General features: G+C 32.8%; 1 protein-coding gene across 1 annotated transcript; it reads right to left on the minus strand.

Moving 5' to 3' along the window:
• Window positions 1-2,934: 2,934 nt before the first annotated feature.
• LOC129293027 (uncharacterized protein At5g39865-like) lies at window positions 2,935-4,776 on the minus strand. Its single transcript, XM_054930827.1, has 2 exons — window positions 4,695-4,776; window positions 2,935-4,400 (listed from the first exon to the last, which is right to left on the minus strand). Exon 2 carries the CDS (start codon window positions 4,370-4,372, stop codon window positions 3,170-3,172), a length of 1,203 nt encoding a protein of 400 aa, XP_054786802.1. The 5' UTR covers window positions 4,373-4,400; window positions 4,695-4,776; the 3' UTR covers window positions 2,935-3,169.
• Between the last annotated feature and the right edge of the window lie 9,873 nt (window positions 4,777-14,649).

Genomic DNA, 14,649 nt, shown 5'->3' on the forward strand with positions numbered 1-14,649 from the left:
TGAAATAGTTACGCAGGGGTTGAGGTAAAGAAAAGTTTATCTAGGAATTTATATTTTTGTATTGGAGGTAATAAATAAAAATATAATTGGCACGTGACATTTTTTAATAATAAAATAGTAAGTTTATAATTTCTTGTCATTATATCAATTTTGTTACCCTTGATCATATGACTAAAATTTTTAATTGTGTTCGAAAATTCATGCAAAAGGTAAAATAATTACATATATGTGCTACATATATATTAATCCATTTGACAAATTTATTTTATATTTTAAATTGTATGCATACATGTGTGTAATCGTGTGTGGAGGAAAGGGAAGTAAAATGCAAGTACATATAATCGCGTGTCTAAGTATGTATAAATTTAGTTTAAAAAAAAAAAGTCTATCATTTACTCTTAATATTTTAAAGGATATGACTTTTAGCACCCGTGGAGTCTTATACTATTTAAAAAAAAAAAAAGAATGACCAAGGTCTCAAAGGCTAAAATCTGTGGCCCAAAACGAAGGCACCTTAAAGTACCTCATAGTTGAGTAAATCAAGCGAGGTCCCTGAGGAGTACTCTTATCTCTCGAACCTGAATCGTCCTGGTTGGTTGTGAACCGACGCACCAGGAAGCTACTGATAGAGGAAGTAGATGAGAAAGGAAAATAAATTTTTAGTAAACACAATCTTAGAAGTCACACCTGTACTTCTTCTTATGGGACATTTGAATGATACGAGTTTCAGTGCTGCTCAACTTGATGATGAAATATGAGCCATTTCAAATTAATTTTAACAGTGTAAATTTAGAATTTTTAACTTGTGTTTTTATATAAATTTTTTAATAGAATGACAATTTTCAGATTATTTTTATTTTAAATCTTGTATTCATTAAAAATAATAATTTATTTAAAATATAAAAAGTTTTCATACATGGTTTCTAAACAAGTCATGTGTTAGAATGATTAGATCATCAAACATTTTTTTTCAATAAATACTCCTTATTAATTAGAGGGAGATTAAGAATAAATAAATTTATGTCAGAAGGTAAACCATTTATAGGGGCAATTGTCTTGAAAATAATAATTACAATTTTGGCACGAGTTTAATAAACTAAACTATATTTAACAGCTTTTCTCGATGCATACTTCCTCCAATTTTTATTATAGGTTGCCTTCTAAATTGATTTCTTAGTCCTTGTTATCAGTCATTTGATGGGTAGTGGTTATGTTTTTATAATATTATTCATATTTAAACTCATTAATTATGTAAAAGAATATAACACAAGTTTAAATTTTTTTTATTTAAATAGAGAGAAAATTATAAGTTTATTACATTTCTGAGAAGAAAGGTGAATATTATTCCAATCAGGATAACATTACAAGCAAGGGGTTTACTTCGAGACAAGAACTAGAGATTAACAAAGCTAGGAAAGATACAAGAAGTTTATTATATTTTGTTTTATATAATAGTAATCGGAGAAAGTATAGGTAATTAACTCTGACTAATCTGAGTATTACTATTATGGAAGACTGTAATGACCCGGATTTGTTGTGGCTTCAACCAAACTCACTGGACTTTGATTTCGCCACCTCATTTTAAATGGATCATCACAATCAGAACTATTTGATGTTAATATGCCAATCGTAATTAACCTATCCACTCTTTTATTAAAGGCATATGGGCCAACTTAAGTTATCCTAAACTATTTATTATTGTTTTAATGTTTTATGTTTCGGCTTTGCCGCTGCCGGCCAAGGTCTGGTATGTATGAGAAAGTTACACTTACTTGACCATTTCATTATTTCATCTGCCTTGATCAGGGCAACGACAAAATACAAGCACGCCTATCTGATATAACTCTCAATCTTAGAAAGACGGAACACTTAATGATTTAATTGCATATATTATCGGATTTTCAATCAGGGATATTAATAACGGGCCATGACATATCCACCCAGGGTTGTTCAAATATAGCGTCACAAATCACCACACTTCAATAATTAGTGCCAGTAATTATCTAATCTATGAAGCACTTGCAAACCTATCATGATTTTGATTAGATTGCAAGAATGCACGTAGCATGTGTTGAGATTTTATCCGCCTTCACAGGCCCCATATGTTACCATGATGAAAAATGGGGCACAAGTGGGTAAGATCTGAGTTAGCTTGTTTGGAACTCTTTATCTGTATCATTTTGGTGTTGCTTAGTGACTACGTCCTTTTGCAAATGGCACCACTTGAAATTCAAATCCATTATTTCATCAATTATTCCACATAATTCAGTTAGTTTCTCATGATAGATTTATGAAAGTGTTTCTCGGGCTCTCTGATTTGTATCGTTCAAGTCCAGAAGCATCCGCTTGTGATGGTTCAGTTCCCTTGTTTACATCATCACCAATCCCATGTCCATGGACTCAATCTCTATTGGCCTAAACGAAAACGGCTGCGGAGAACGGTGAAAAGAAACATCCAAAGAATGAATCCTCATGGAAATAATAAAGAACTGTGGCCGCTTCCTTGTGAAACTTGTTAAGCACTAAAAATAAAATAGATCTTCTGCGACTGTTTTGTAGGCTCCAGAAGAAAATGAGTTCAGTCAACAAAATAACTAAGCAAACACTTTTTCTGATAAAAACAAAAGTCATTTGAAAAATGTTTTAATAAAATTTGCATCCATTCATCTGCACCCTGCTGATTGTAATCCAATATAGTAATAGGGGTTGGAAAAAAGGTGAGCTGATAACTTTTATCTTTAATGAGTATAGGCCAGCACTTTGTAGCGAAAAGATAGACAGACAATGTGGTTGCATTGAGCTCAGAAACCCCACCACCTCCCAGAGTGTACTCTGTAATTGCTAGCCGAGAGTAGGATCAACTCAAGACTCGGAAAAAAAAAAAAAACAGGCATTGAAGAGAGGAAGAAGAAAAAATTATGAATTGCAAGAGTGTGAGTGTGAAGCTAGTACAATTGTACTCTCTAGTTCTTAGTTTTGCAAGAAATTAAAGTAAATAATATACAAGCCTCTTTTTCATAAGATACTGATTAGAATCCAGCATTTCAAAGGTTCACTGTACAACAAAAACTCACAGAACAAAGGGGGAAAAACCCGGAAGACTAAACACGAATATTGGATTGAATAACTCTCTCAGATATCATCAATGGGAAGTAAAAAGTGTGAATTATTAGCAGCAGATTGGGCAGCGGATTAGTCCATTTTCGTTACAATCAGGACAACGCTGGAATCCATAGTCTGCCACTTCACCGTCTTCTTCTTCACCTTCATAATAGACTTTACAGCTTCCTGAACAGGTTTCACAGAGCACAAACCTTGTATCTCCACAACCCTCGCAGACTCCTTCACCCTTATTGATCTTCTCACAACTATCAAGTAATTTCTCGAGGTGTCCATCCTCATGCAATCTCCCAATTTCCTCAACTCCACCTATGTAATTGTTTCCAATAAACACCCTCGGCAATCCTCCCCGGTTAAATCTATCGCCTAATAGCTCTTTGAGCTCCTCCTTGAACCCAGAATGCATGGATACATCACGCTCGTCCACTCGAACACCCAATCCTTTCAGAATGACCCTCACATGGCAGCAATCCTCGTACGTCTTTCTTATCCCGCGCAGGCTCGTGAAATACAGGACCAACCTGTCCTTCCTCCACGACAGAGGCTCAAAATCAATAACATCACCATTGATTTTGGTTTCTTCAGTGAAATCAAAGGATAAGTTATTTCTATCCAGTGTGCGACGGTGAAATGGGATATCCGGAGACACTAGTTTCGATGACTTGTTGGACGAGGAAATCGCTTGAGGGGCAAAATCTGATGTGTTGGACTTGAGGCTCGGCTCATCCTCTGTTCTTTGAAGCCACATGTACATGGGCTTGTGCTCACCATCACGAGCAGGAACGGGATGGGAATGGACATCGAAAGAGAAGCTTCGGAAGCGATTGGGCGATCGGAAAGGGCTCGTGTCTTCAAGGCCTTCCATTAATTCCCATGTATTGATCATCTCTGGTTCTCCGGCAGGCGTTTCTGCTGGAGTCTTGGGAACAACTTGTGATATTTTCTGATCCATGCTATCAGACCATGTCCTGGCCTCAATTAACCCCTTCGATAATTCTCTGATATTGTTCTCGCTCTCCTGCAAATCGCCATTGGAAAACCCGATACCATTCTGGTGACCGTGATCAAAAGCCTTGTGGCTCAAATCGAGCTTGAGCGAACCAAACGTGGTGGAGGTCAGCCCCACGAGATGATAGCTATCGTCTTTGGATTGAGGTGGGTGATGGACGTGCACTGAGTAGCTTCTCGGAACAGGGGAATAAGGCGCGTTGCAATGGCGACATCGGCTTTCCTTGGAACTAGCACAACCCATGATCACAAAAATCAGAATTTCTCTCGGCCTGTAAAGTAACCGGGAGGTTTATTAAATGCAACAAAGACACAAACGTAGGGAAACAGCGAAACCCGCAAGAAGAATATTGATTAGCATAACGCAAGCAGGAGACAGTCACGCCCAGTTAAGTTGCATAATTGAAGAAGCATGTGAAGTAAAGTGTAGATGAAAACTGATACTACTGTAATTGGTGAGTGCAAGGTTGTTGGCAGAGATTAAGCTCGCAAAATAAGCATGAGAAGGAGGAGGATGAGAATTGATGAGAGCGGAACTAGAGGTTTATACATATAATTAAGCTCACCGAAGAAATGAGTGAGAGTTTGGAGGGCGGAGAGAGAAGCAGGTGAGGGCACGTGGACAATGTTCCTTTCCAGATTTCGCAAGCCGCCCTTAGCTTGTTGCACCAATTATGACTGCACCTATACGGGGAGGCACCTCGATCCCCTGGAGTCTGTACCAGTAATCACCTTTTTCTCCATCTTTTCCTTTTATCATTTCTCCTTTTTTTTTCTTTTTTATATTAATCATTCTGAGTAAAAACCATGTTGTCGTTTTCCCCATGAAACAATTTTAGATTAAACAGAAAGGGGGAGGGTTGCTGGCCAAAAAAAAAAAAAAAACAGAAAAGAGAAGGGTTAATCGACTTGTTGATTCAGATACTTGATACAAATAATATAGTAATTAGTGACAAATTATAAAGAAACAAGATGAGAGAAGAAAAGTCATCAAGGAGATTCCATCAACTTTATAAAGCAAGTAAGCATGATTTAATACGTTTTGTCATGAAAAGGCTCATCATTATTTCAGCAACACCACTTGTTTAAACGTAAACCTATTTTAAACCAATGTGATTTCTCTCTTTTAATTTTGTTCAGATATAACGTATTTTAATTATTTAAATACACTTATTTTATTTGTTAGGTCACAAAATATGTGTATTTATTTTAAAAAAAAATCAACACCTACTTAATCCTTTATAATATATCACATTCATGTCTGATCCTTCATATGTACAATAGTTCTTCCTTTCAGATTCTTGAAACCAGCTTATATAATAAGGATAAGATGGAGTATTCATAAATTATGAATTCAAACCTTTTTGGCTGATGAAACAATTCTTCTTCCAATCTATAAATACGTATTAAAATTAATTCCTTTTCACCACGTTGCTCTTTTCAAGTTAATAAGTATAATATTTGAAGTCAGCAAATTATTTGAATACATTAATTTATTTGATGAATCATATAGAAAATTTGGCTTCAATTGTGAACTACTGAGAATTAAAAGGTAAAAGTTTAATAATTGGGTGGAGTATAATTTTTGGATTTAAGAAAGAATTTGAGAACTAATGAAGGAACTCATTTTTTGAATTAAAATTTAAATTCCCACTAGAAGAGACCACCCGTGCTCCCTCGTTCCTAAGTGGCTCACACATCTCCAATACACACAGATGCACGCGCGCGCATGTTGATTTCATGGCTCTCCTCGTTCAAAATCAACCCTAATGTATTGATTTGAAGGGCCAACATGGTGATTTTTCACAATCAAGCTTCTTCGCACTTTTTTGTGTGCCTTTCCTTGTCATTTGGGATTTAAATGACTCCCGGGTAATTCTGGCCTTCTTAAATAAGAGGCACAATGCGAGCCCAATTAATAATGTTGGCCTGGAAAGGCAAGATAGATCAATTCTGGGCCAAGAGAGCTCGGGTCAACACCTACCTGGGCTTGGCATGTTTGTATATCGGGGGACACAAAACCCCGCATCCTAAATATTCGGAGCTGACCAATAGCGCAGGCGAAGAAACTTGTAGCTTGAGCAGCCTCGAGAAGGGGGTCATGAGGAGAAGTGTGCCCACCAATATATGAATATTAATTTATAATAAATTCATTAAATTATAAATAATGATGACTCGTTTCTCTCATTAGGATCCCATGAGGGGAGAACAATTACAATATGGAATGGTGCGATGTCTACCTCACAATCTTTTCATGGTTTCTCTGTTATGTTTGAATTAACAGTTCACTGAACCCAGTTGAACCGGAACTAGAAGAACTCGTAATCGTATTGTTGAATTGACCCGCATGGAACATTTCAAATCAGTTTCAATTTTTTTATTTGTTATGCCAACAAAGCAGTTTCATTTCATTTCTCGTCATTTTTTAAAAATTTTCTATATATCTTTTAATCACTTTCTTATTAAGCAATTAGTATAGGAGAGGTGATATGATTGAAAGAAATGATAATCCTGAATGAGTTTACATGTTAAATAAGGCATGCGGAGATAATAGGGTTCAAGTGAAGAAAAACTTTCATATTTAGTCTTATATTTAAGGTATTTGTTTCCTATTAAATCAAGCATTCAATATTTTATAGATTAGTTATTTTATAATAAATTCTTATTATTCATATTATTAATACGTTAAAATTTACTATCTTGATTTAATTTGATAAAACTATTTTAAATATATAAACCTTATCCTCTAAATAATATATCCAATATATCCTCCGGCATCCAACCCCTTCCGGTCGCCCTTTATCCGTATATTACATGTTAGCCTTTCTTGGTGTTGCCCATTTCATTTTTGCTTGTTGTCCCTCCTCTTACAACACTTAACAAACATCTATCTCTATCTCACATCTCATTAAAAAAAAAAAAAAAACCCTCTATTTCACATCCACCGCCTTCATATCCACAAACATCATTTCTCCAATTTCTCTTCTCTTCTCTCTTCTTTATAAAATACCTCTTGCTAATAAGAAATAGAAATTTTGTCTCCCTTAAAGTAGTTTAAATTAATAAAACTGGGTCACTCAATCGCTGGCCAATGTGACCCTTCAATAACTTTTTCACACCTCCCTCAAACCATGGTAATTATTCAATGCTACCAAACATGTTAACCACACCCTTAAACTTATTTCTTCCTGGTGCCTCCAGGTTGGAACAGAATTAAGATACCTCAATTCCCTGTCTCATCCCGAAAAATAATTGAGACTAAATTTTTATCTTTTATCGCATCTCATTTCAAAAGTCATCTCGTCTTATTAGAAATCAAGACGGGATTAGAATGAGATCAGGACATCATGGTGTCCTAATAAAAGCTAACAATATGATAAAAAAGATTAGATAATAATATTTATTAAAATTTTAAATCACATAACTTATTAAATTTAAAAATAAAACAACACGAGTACATAAACCACAACAATTTAAAGTTAATTATTGAACTATATTAATCACAACCACAAGTGTACAACTTAAAGTTAAGCATACATGAAACAAATATATTATGATAGTAATTATTAGTGATCCTTAAGCCGTAAGAGCAAACAACCACAGACAAGTCGGCACAATATCAAGTAATTGCATGGTATTGAAACCCGGACCAGATCGGCCGGGTCAACCCGGAAACTGATGACCCGATCCCTTGTCCGGTCTGGGTTTACTCCTAAACCGGTGCAACTCGGTCAACCCGGGTTCAACCCGGTATAGCCCGGTGGGTTGACTGGGTTAACCGGGTTATTTTTTTTAGAATTTTTTTAATTTTTTATTTTTCAGAGTGCTGAATTTAGAAATAAGATAACAAAAAAAAAGTAAAACTAAAGTCAAAAAATAAAAAATTAGGGAGAGAGCACGCTAAGTCCAATTCAGATTTTCAGACAGCATTTAGTTCGGCCTTTCATCTGTGTCTCTCCTCTTTCACCCTAACCTAATCAGCGTCTCTTCTCTAGCTTAGTCTCCGTCTCTTCTTCAGGCTCCAGCTCTATCTCCATCTCCTCTCCAGCTCTATCTCTATCTTTGCTATCTTCATCTCTTCTCCAGCTTAGTCTCTGACTCTTCGTCTTTTTTCTAGCTCAATCTTCGTCTCTTCTCCAACTCTATTTCCATCTCTTCTCTAGACTTTTGAGATTGAAGAGTTGTAAGTGTAATGATAGATATTTAAAATGTTGTATTTTATTACTGTTAGACTTGAGTGGTTGAATTTAGTTGAATATTTGTATAATTAATGTCTTTTTATTTAAATTATATTATTTTAATCATGATCAGTTTGCCACCGGTTCAACCCCTGATTCAACCCTAATTAAACCACTAACCCGTGACCCAGTGCTATAACCGGTTCAATGACCGGTCCGATTTTACGTACCTTGAGTAATTGTTTTTCTTCTTTGGTTGAAATATGTTAAACTAGTAACTTTTTAGAAAATAAAGTAAGAAAAACAACATAAACAAAAATTATTAAATAGATAGATATAAAAATAAGTCATATTAATATAATTAATATATAAATATATATAATATTGAAGGATGAGACGTTCCGATGATAATCTTGTGTCTTAAACCCCTTTCTCATCTTCTTTAGCAAAGTTCTATCCTAATTTTTTTTGAGTCCGGAAAGACCCGTGTCAATATAATCAAGATAGATTCGAGCTGATTGGGACAAGTGCAATTGTACAAGATTGAACACCCTTACTTCTTACCATAGAATTTTCTTTTTCTATGGTGCAAAAAATTATTTAAAATGTCATGGTTGATATGATGCACAAAAGAATGCTGAGAGGATTATTTTTATGCAGGCTTGACAACGTTGTAATACTATGTGTTAGGTTGTTCCGGTAGTATTAGAATTAGATTTCACACAAGACCATATGATCCTATTATTGTATCCATGTTTGAGTTACAAAATAAGATTAGCCTTGACTTTAATAAGGAATTATGTGCATCATGCCATTTGAAACTTGCAAAATTAGGATAATAAAAATTTGATAAATAGTACATCGAATGAAATTAAACTTAATAACTAACAAATAATAAAAAAAAGATTCATAAATTTAAATTTTAAAGTTTTAAATTAAGATATAATATTTTATACTAATCTTACTTATTTTTTTCCCCTATTATGTTCGTTGTTCCTTATTTTTAACAATAAAAAAATAATAGCTTGTATTGTGAGGTATCTAGGTCGTGCTTTAATTTTGGAGCATCTACATGGTAGGATAAAAGCAGGCACAAGGGGGAGGCATAACTTTTCTATCAAAGAAAAGGAATGATGTGGCATTTTGGGTGCCATGGAGGGGCCCGCAGTTTTATAGGACTCTACTCTATAAAAGGGCAGCTATATGTATGCTATGTGAGTTAAAAGTTTGAAAATTGAACATAAAGACACCCACATGATGCGTCCGTATATTTATATTTTAGGAATAGCTTTCGACTATTCTATGATATTTCGATGCTCCTCAACCTCATTTACATGTTATTCCACAAATTCTCTTTATAAATTATTTTATTAATTTTTTAATATTAATTTTAAAAAAAATAAAAAGAGTAAAAATGTATAAATTTTATATATATTCATATATAATAAATTTAAAAATATTACTTTTTCTTTTCAATGAAGATAATTTTAAAAATATTTTTTAAATATTATTTAAAAAGCTGCACTATTATTTATAAATAAAATTAAATAAATTTTTTAAAATATATTTTATAAATGGGGTTGGAGAGAATATATTTTAATACACCTAACCTAAACTGCACGAGAGGGAAATTCCATTACATTGTTACTTAAGAATTACGATCATGCTTCTTTCAAAAGAATACAAATAACAAACACAATAGCTTAATCATTGGCCCCTGATCATTCTCGATAGATTGCTCGGCTGTGAGCCTGTTGCGGCGGGTAGGCTACTTATGACAGAACAATGTACGAGAACCAACCAGGGTGCGGAACAACGTCTAAAATTATGCATATTCTTTAATTTAATTTTCACAAATAAAATATTCTGGCGAAAAAAAAAATTCCACAAATAAAATATAATGATTGTGCTAGCATTCCTTCCACCTTATACATATTATTAAATAGTAAATACATCTTTTAATATTTTAGATATGTATATAATGACTAGTAAAACAGATTAGGAATATCATCAGTAAAATTAGATTTACTCGCAAATATCATAAACTCTCAACATAAATATGACCACAAGGATTAAATTAAAAATCACAGGAATATGATTACAATTTTTTATTTGTCATTTTACAGTAATCAAAATTAAATAATCCTTTAGACGTTTCAAAGTAATTAATAGCCGTATGTGTTTGAAAGTAATAAAAAATGAAACTGATTACCAGATTTATTTCTTTGTACTTAGTTTCTGTCATGCTGTTAAATCTTTTTTTTTTTAAATTGTATTATATATAGAGTTAGTTTATAATTAAAAGAACTGGTTAATTACATGGGGATTGTGAAGAAAAGTGCAAATGGAGAATGTGATTATTGGAGGAGGCAAGCGTTTACAGGAGAGAGAGAGAGAGAGAGAGAGAGAGGAGGGAGATGGAAAGGAAGCAAAAGCACATGGGGAGAAGGAGGGCATGTGGAGAAGATTCAGAGAACTTCCAATAATAACAATATTTTTATGTATTTCGGATAGAGATGATTAAGGAGCTGAAGGTGGCAACTCCCCCGGGGGGTTTCCAAAAGCTTCAAGTATATAATTTTTTTAACCTTTTATAGTTTATTTTTTATTTAATTTTATTTATATTTTTTATGGGTATTTAATAATTTTAATATTTGTATATAATTTTAATAAACATAATTTAAATATTAAAAAATGTATTAAATAGAAAAATGTGTATGCATGGTATATGGATATGTATGGAAAGCTCTGTGGTGGGGCAGCCTCCAGTGGGAACCACCGTGAATGCTACCTACTCCCCCCTACCTGCACACTCAGCCTCAGCCTACCCCCAGTGCAGATAGATCCGATTAGCATTGAAAGTGGGTGAAACCACCCCCTATATTTAATATTAATATAATATTTCATTAGTTTAAATATAAAAAATATTTTTAATTAAATCGCACTCTTTAATAAAATAATTATTTATTTTTAAATTAATTTTATTTTTTATATTTACTCATATTAAATATCTTATAATAAATATAAAATTATTATTAATAGAGATATTTTAAAAATAATAATAATTACACCTTACAAAATTAAAAATATTTTACATTTTTTAACGTTCAACTCCTCAAAAAAAATGCTTTATATTTTTATGTTAGAATTTTATTATGAATTAACATTAATTGATGAGCCCCAAATAGATTGGTCCTTATGATCTTGTGTGGATCGTGATAGGTGAATCACACAATTGAACCCAATAAATAGCGGCCTAACCCACAGCCCAGTAGTCATCAGTTATTTCTTGTATCTTAACTGATTGAGTCAGAGATAATCGATAATATAATTATTTAATTATTTGATAAGGCAGTTACACATCTGATAATATAAGTCGATCAGTCAATAACCGCAAACACACGACTCATTTTCTTCTACTCTATTATCTCTGAACTCTCTGAAGGTTTTAGGAAATTTGTGAATTATGTATCTGTCTACACTTGAGGTAATCGAGATTTCTCAAGCGCTCATGGATTTTTCAGGTACGCATGCATTACTTTACTTGCTTATATAAATTAAGATATATTTGATACAATATTTTAAATATCTAACTCTTAAAAAATATTTTATATTTTTTAACAGAAAGAGTATTATATATTTGGTGGGGGAAGGGGAGGAAAATCCTTGAACTTGATTGACAACCTATTCTAAAAATAAATTTTTATTTAAAAATGAATTAAAAATTTATTTAGTAATGTATTTTTAAAAAATATTTTAAAGAATAAAAAATAAAAATATTGTTATGAGGAATAAAAAAAATAAAAATAACTTTTATATATTTTAAAATTATTGTTTTGCAGAATAAAGAAGAATGAAAAAAATATTCTATAAAATATTAACTTTTAAAATAATAAATTAAAAATAGTTTTAAGCATGCTCTTAGCTTCCCTCTCCACTTCATTCATTGGTCGTCCTAGCAGCGCACCCTCGTCCCCATATGCCCGTACTCCTCGATAATTATTCTATGCTATCGTCCATGCTAATTACTTTCTTAGCCACGAGATAAACATGCGTCCAGGCGGTGCCAGACTCCTCGATAGCTAATTAATTCATTCCCTATTCAGGTCCCATCATTATATCGCTCTAGTCTTCTAAAATCACTGCATTGATAAGGTTAATATTAATTTAAAAGTTAATGATCAAATCTTAATAAAAAATAATTAAAACTGGCCATGAAATTTTTTTATTAAACCAATTAAAATATTAGTTTAACAGTTTATTAGTTAAATTTAGTAGCTTGGCCTAATTTCCATGCTACATAGTACATGCATATATATATATATATTGCCTAAGTAGCCACCTTTTCATTACTTCATTGTTTCCTACCTTATCTCGATTAAAATATAAGGTATTGATAATTAATTTATAATTTTAAAAATATTATTTGAAATTTTAATTTATTAAAAAATTTTACTCCTTTTGGTCTCATTTGTAGGGTGGAGAGAGAAATTTTTTTAATTCTATTTATAAATCACGTCATTAAATTTTTATCATAAATTTTTTTATCTTCCATTAAATATTGGAGAGAAAAATATTTTATTAAAATGTGTATGTCTAATAAAGATAAAGTTGAGAACTTTTTAAATTTTAAAACAGAGTTAATAAATTTTAAGGCTTTCTTTAATATTGGTAAATATGTTGAAAGTAACTCATAAATAAGATTAAAAGAATATTTTTAAATTTTACTCTCATCTTAATGTTTTGATAATAATAATTAAAATTTTAGTATGTTATTTTTTTTTTCAAACAAAGCTTTTAAAAGAATGTTTTAAATTGTAGTCGAGGCAGAGTATTTTGTATCTCTCTTGCAGGATTCTTGAATTTTTCATGCTGCCACGTGTCTCCTCCAACGCTTCACACGTACGCTTGACCTCACAAGCCTGTTAGTATCACCGCAACCTGCATCTTCAATAATTAGCAAGACTTCGAGCCCCTTGTTGTTTAATTTCCATGTTGCCGTCTTTTTAATTTTATCATCCCATCCCATCTATACGTCAAATATTTGCTCGTCTCCATGTATCATTTCAACAAAAAATGCTATGTAATGATCTCTTTTCTCTCTATGTTGACTTTAATTACCCGTCTTCCGAACACATTGAACAAGCAATTATTATATTAATTCAGCAAGCAACGTCGATCCCCACAAAACCGACGTCTTGTTTTGTCCTCCGGTTTTGATTATCGAGTGATTCTTTTGGGGCGGACCGGGAATTGACAAGATCGGAACTGTTTGATTCATCAAACTTTGATTGACCAATATAATTAAACAGCAAAATATTCATATATATTCGATACTTTTTATTTTTATTATTGCACAACGCATATCACTTGTCATACAAGCTATGGTAATATTTTGTTGATTTAAATCATACATTAAATTAGTTTAATAAAATCCTTTTAAATAACAAATTAATTCCAAAACTGACATCGCACAATCATGTTATTTTGTTTCCCCGTGAGCTAAATTCTCGAATTATTGAGTTTGAACTAATCTTTAATGCAATGCATACTTTTTTTGAAAAAAAAATAAAATGACAAAATAGTTCAAATTTTTTAAGTTGTGTTTGGATGAGTGAATTTAAGTTGAGAATTTCAATTTAAAGTCTCACATTTAAAATTCATATATTCTAAATTATTTATTTGGATGGTATAAAAAATTTTAAATTATAATATTAAAATCTTTTGTTTAGATCTAAAATAAAATTTTATATTTTATATTTTATATTTTATATTTGAATTTAAAAGAAATTTAGACGACTGGTCAAAGTCGACAGTTCAAATGGCCAACTTCCATCAGGATCAAACAGTCAAAGTCGATTGAGACTGTAGCACCAGCAACAATCGAGACAAGATAGCTGACTTCATCCAAGACTAGACTAACCCAACAACGAGGACTAAACAGTTAACTTTCATCAAGATCGAACTAACCTAACAATTGGGATTGAATGGCCAACTTTCATTAGGATAGGACTAACAGCGATGACAGAGATTGAGCGACCAAACTTTAATCGAGACCGGACAGATGACTTCTATTGGGATCAGATCGACGGCAACAATCAAGACTAGGCGATTGACTTCTATTGAGATTGGACCCAGTGGAAGTCAATTATCAAGTCCCTATCGTTGCCATAAGTCCTATCCCAGTGGAAGTTGGATGTCAAATCCCCATTGTCACCATCGACAATCTTAGTGGAAGTCAGCAGCTCTGTCTTGTGGAAATGGGCCACCCGGTCCTAATCGTCGTTGTTGGTCTGGTCTTGTGAAAGTCCGTCGTTCGATCCCAATTGAATTCAGTCATATG

Source organism: Prosopis cineraria, unplaced genomic scaffold, assembly GCF_029017545.1.
Source record: "Prosopis cineraria cultivar Desert tree isolate PC_DT_omini unplaced genomic scaffold, ASM2901754v1 PC1, whole genome shotgun sequence".
NCBI classification, from domain to species: Eukaryota; Viridiplantae; Streptophyta; class Magnoliopsida; order Fabales; family Fabaceae; genus Prosopis; species Prosopis cineraria.

What these genes read in the sequence shown, in the direction of transcription:
- LOC129293027 (XM_054930827.1), bottom strand. Translation starts at nt 4,372, where the DNA reads ATGGGTTGTGCTAGTTCCAAGGAAAGCCGATGTCGCCATTGCAACGCG.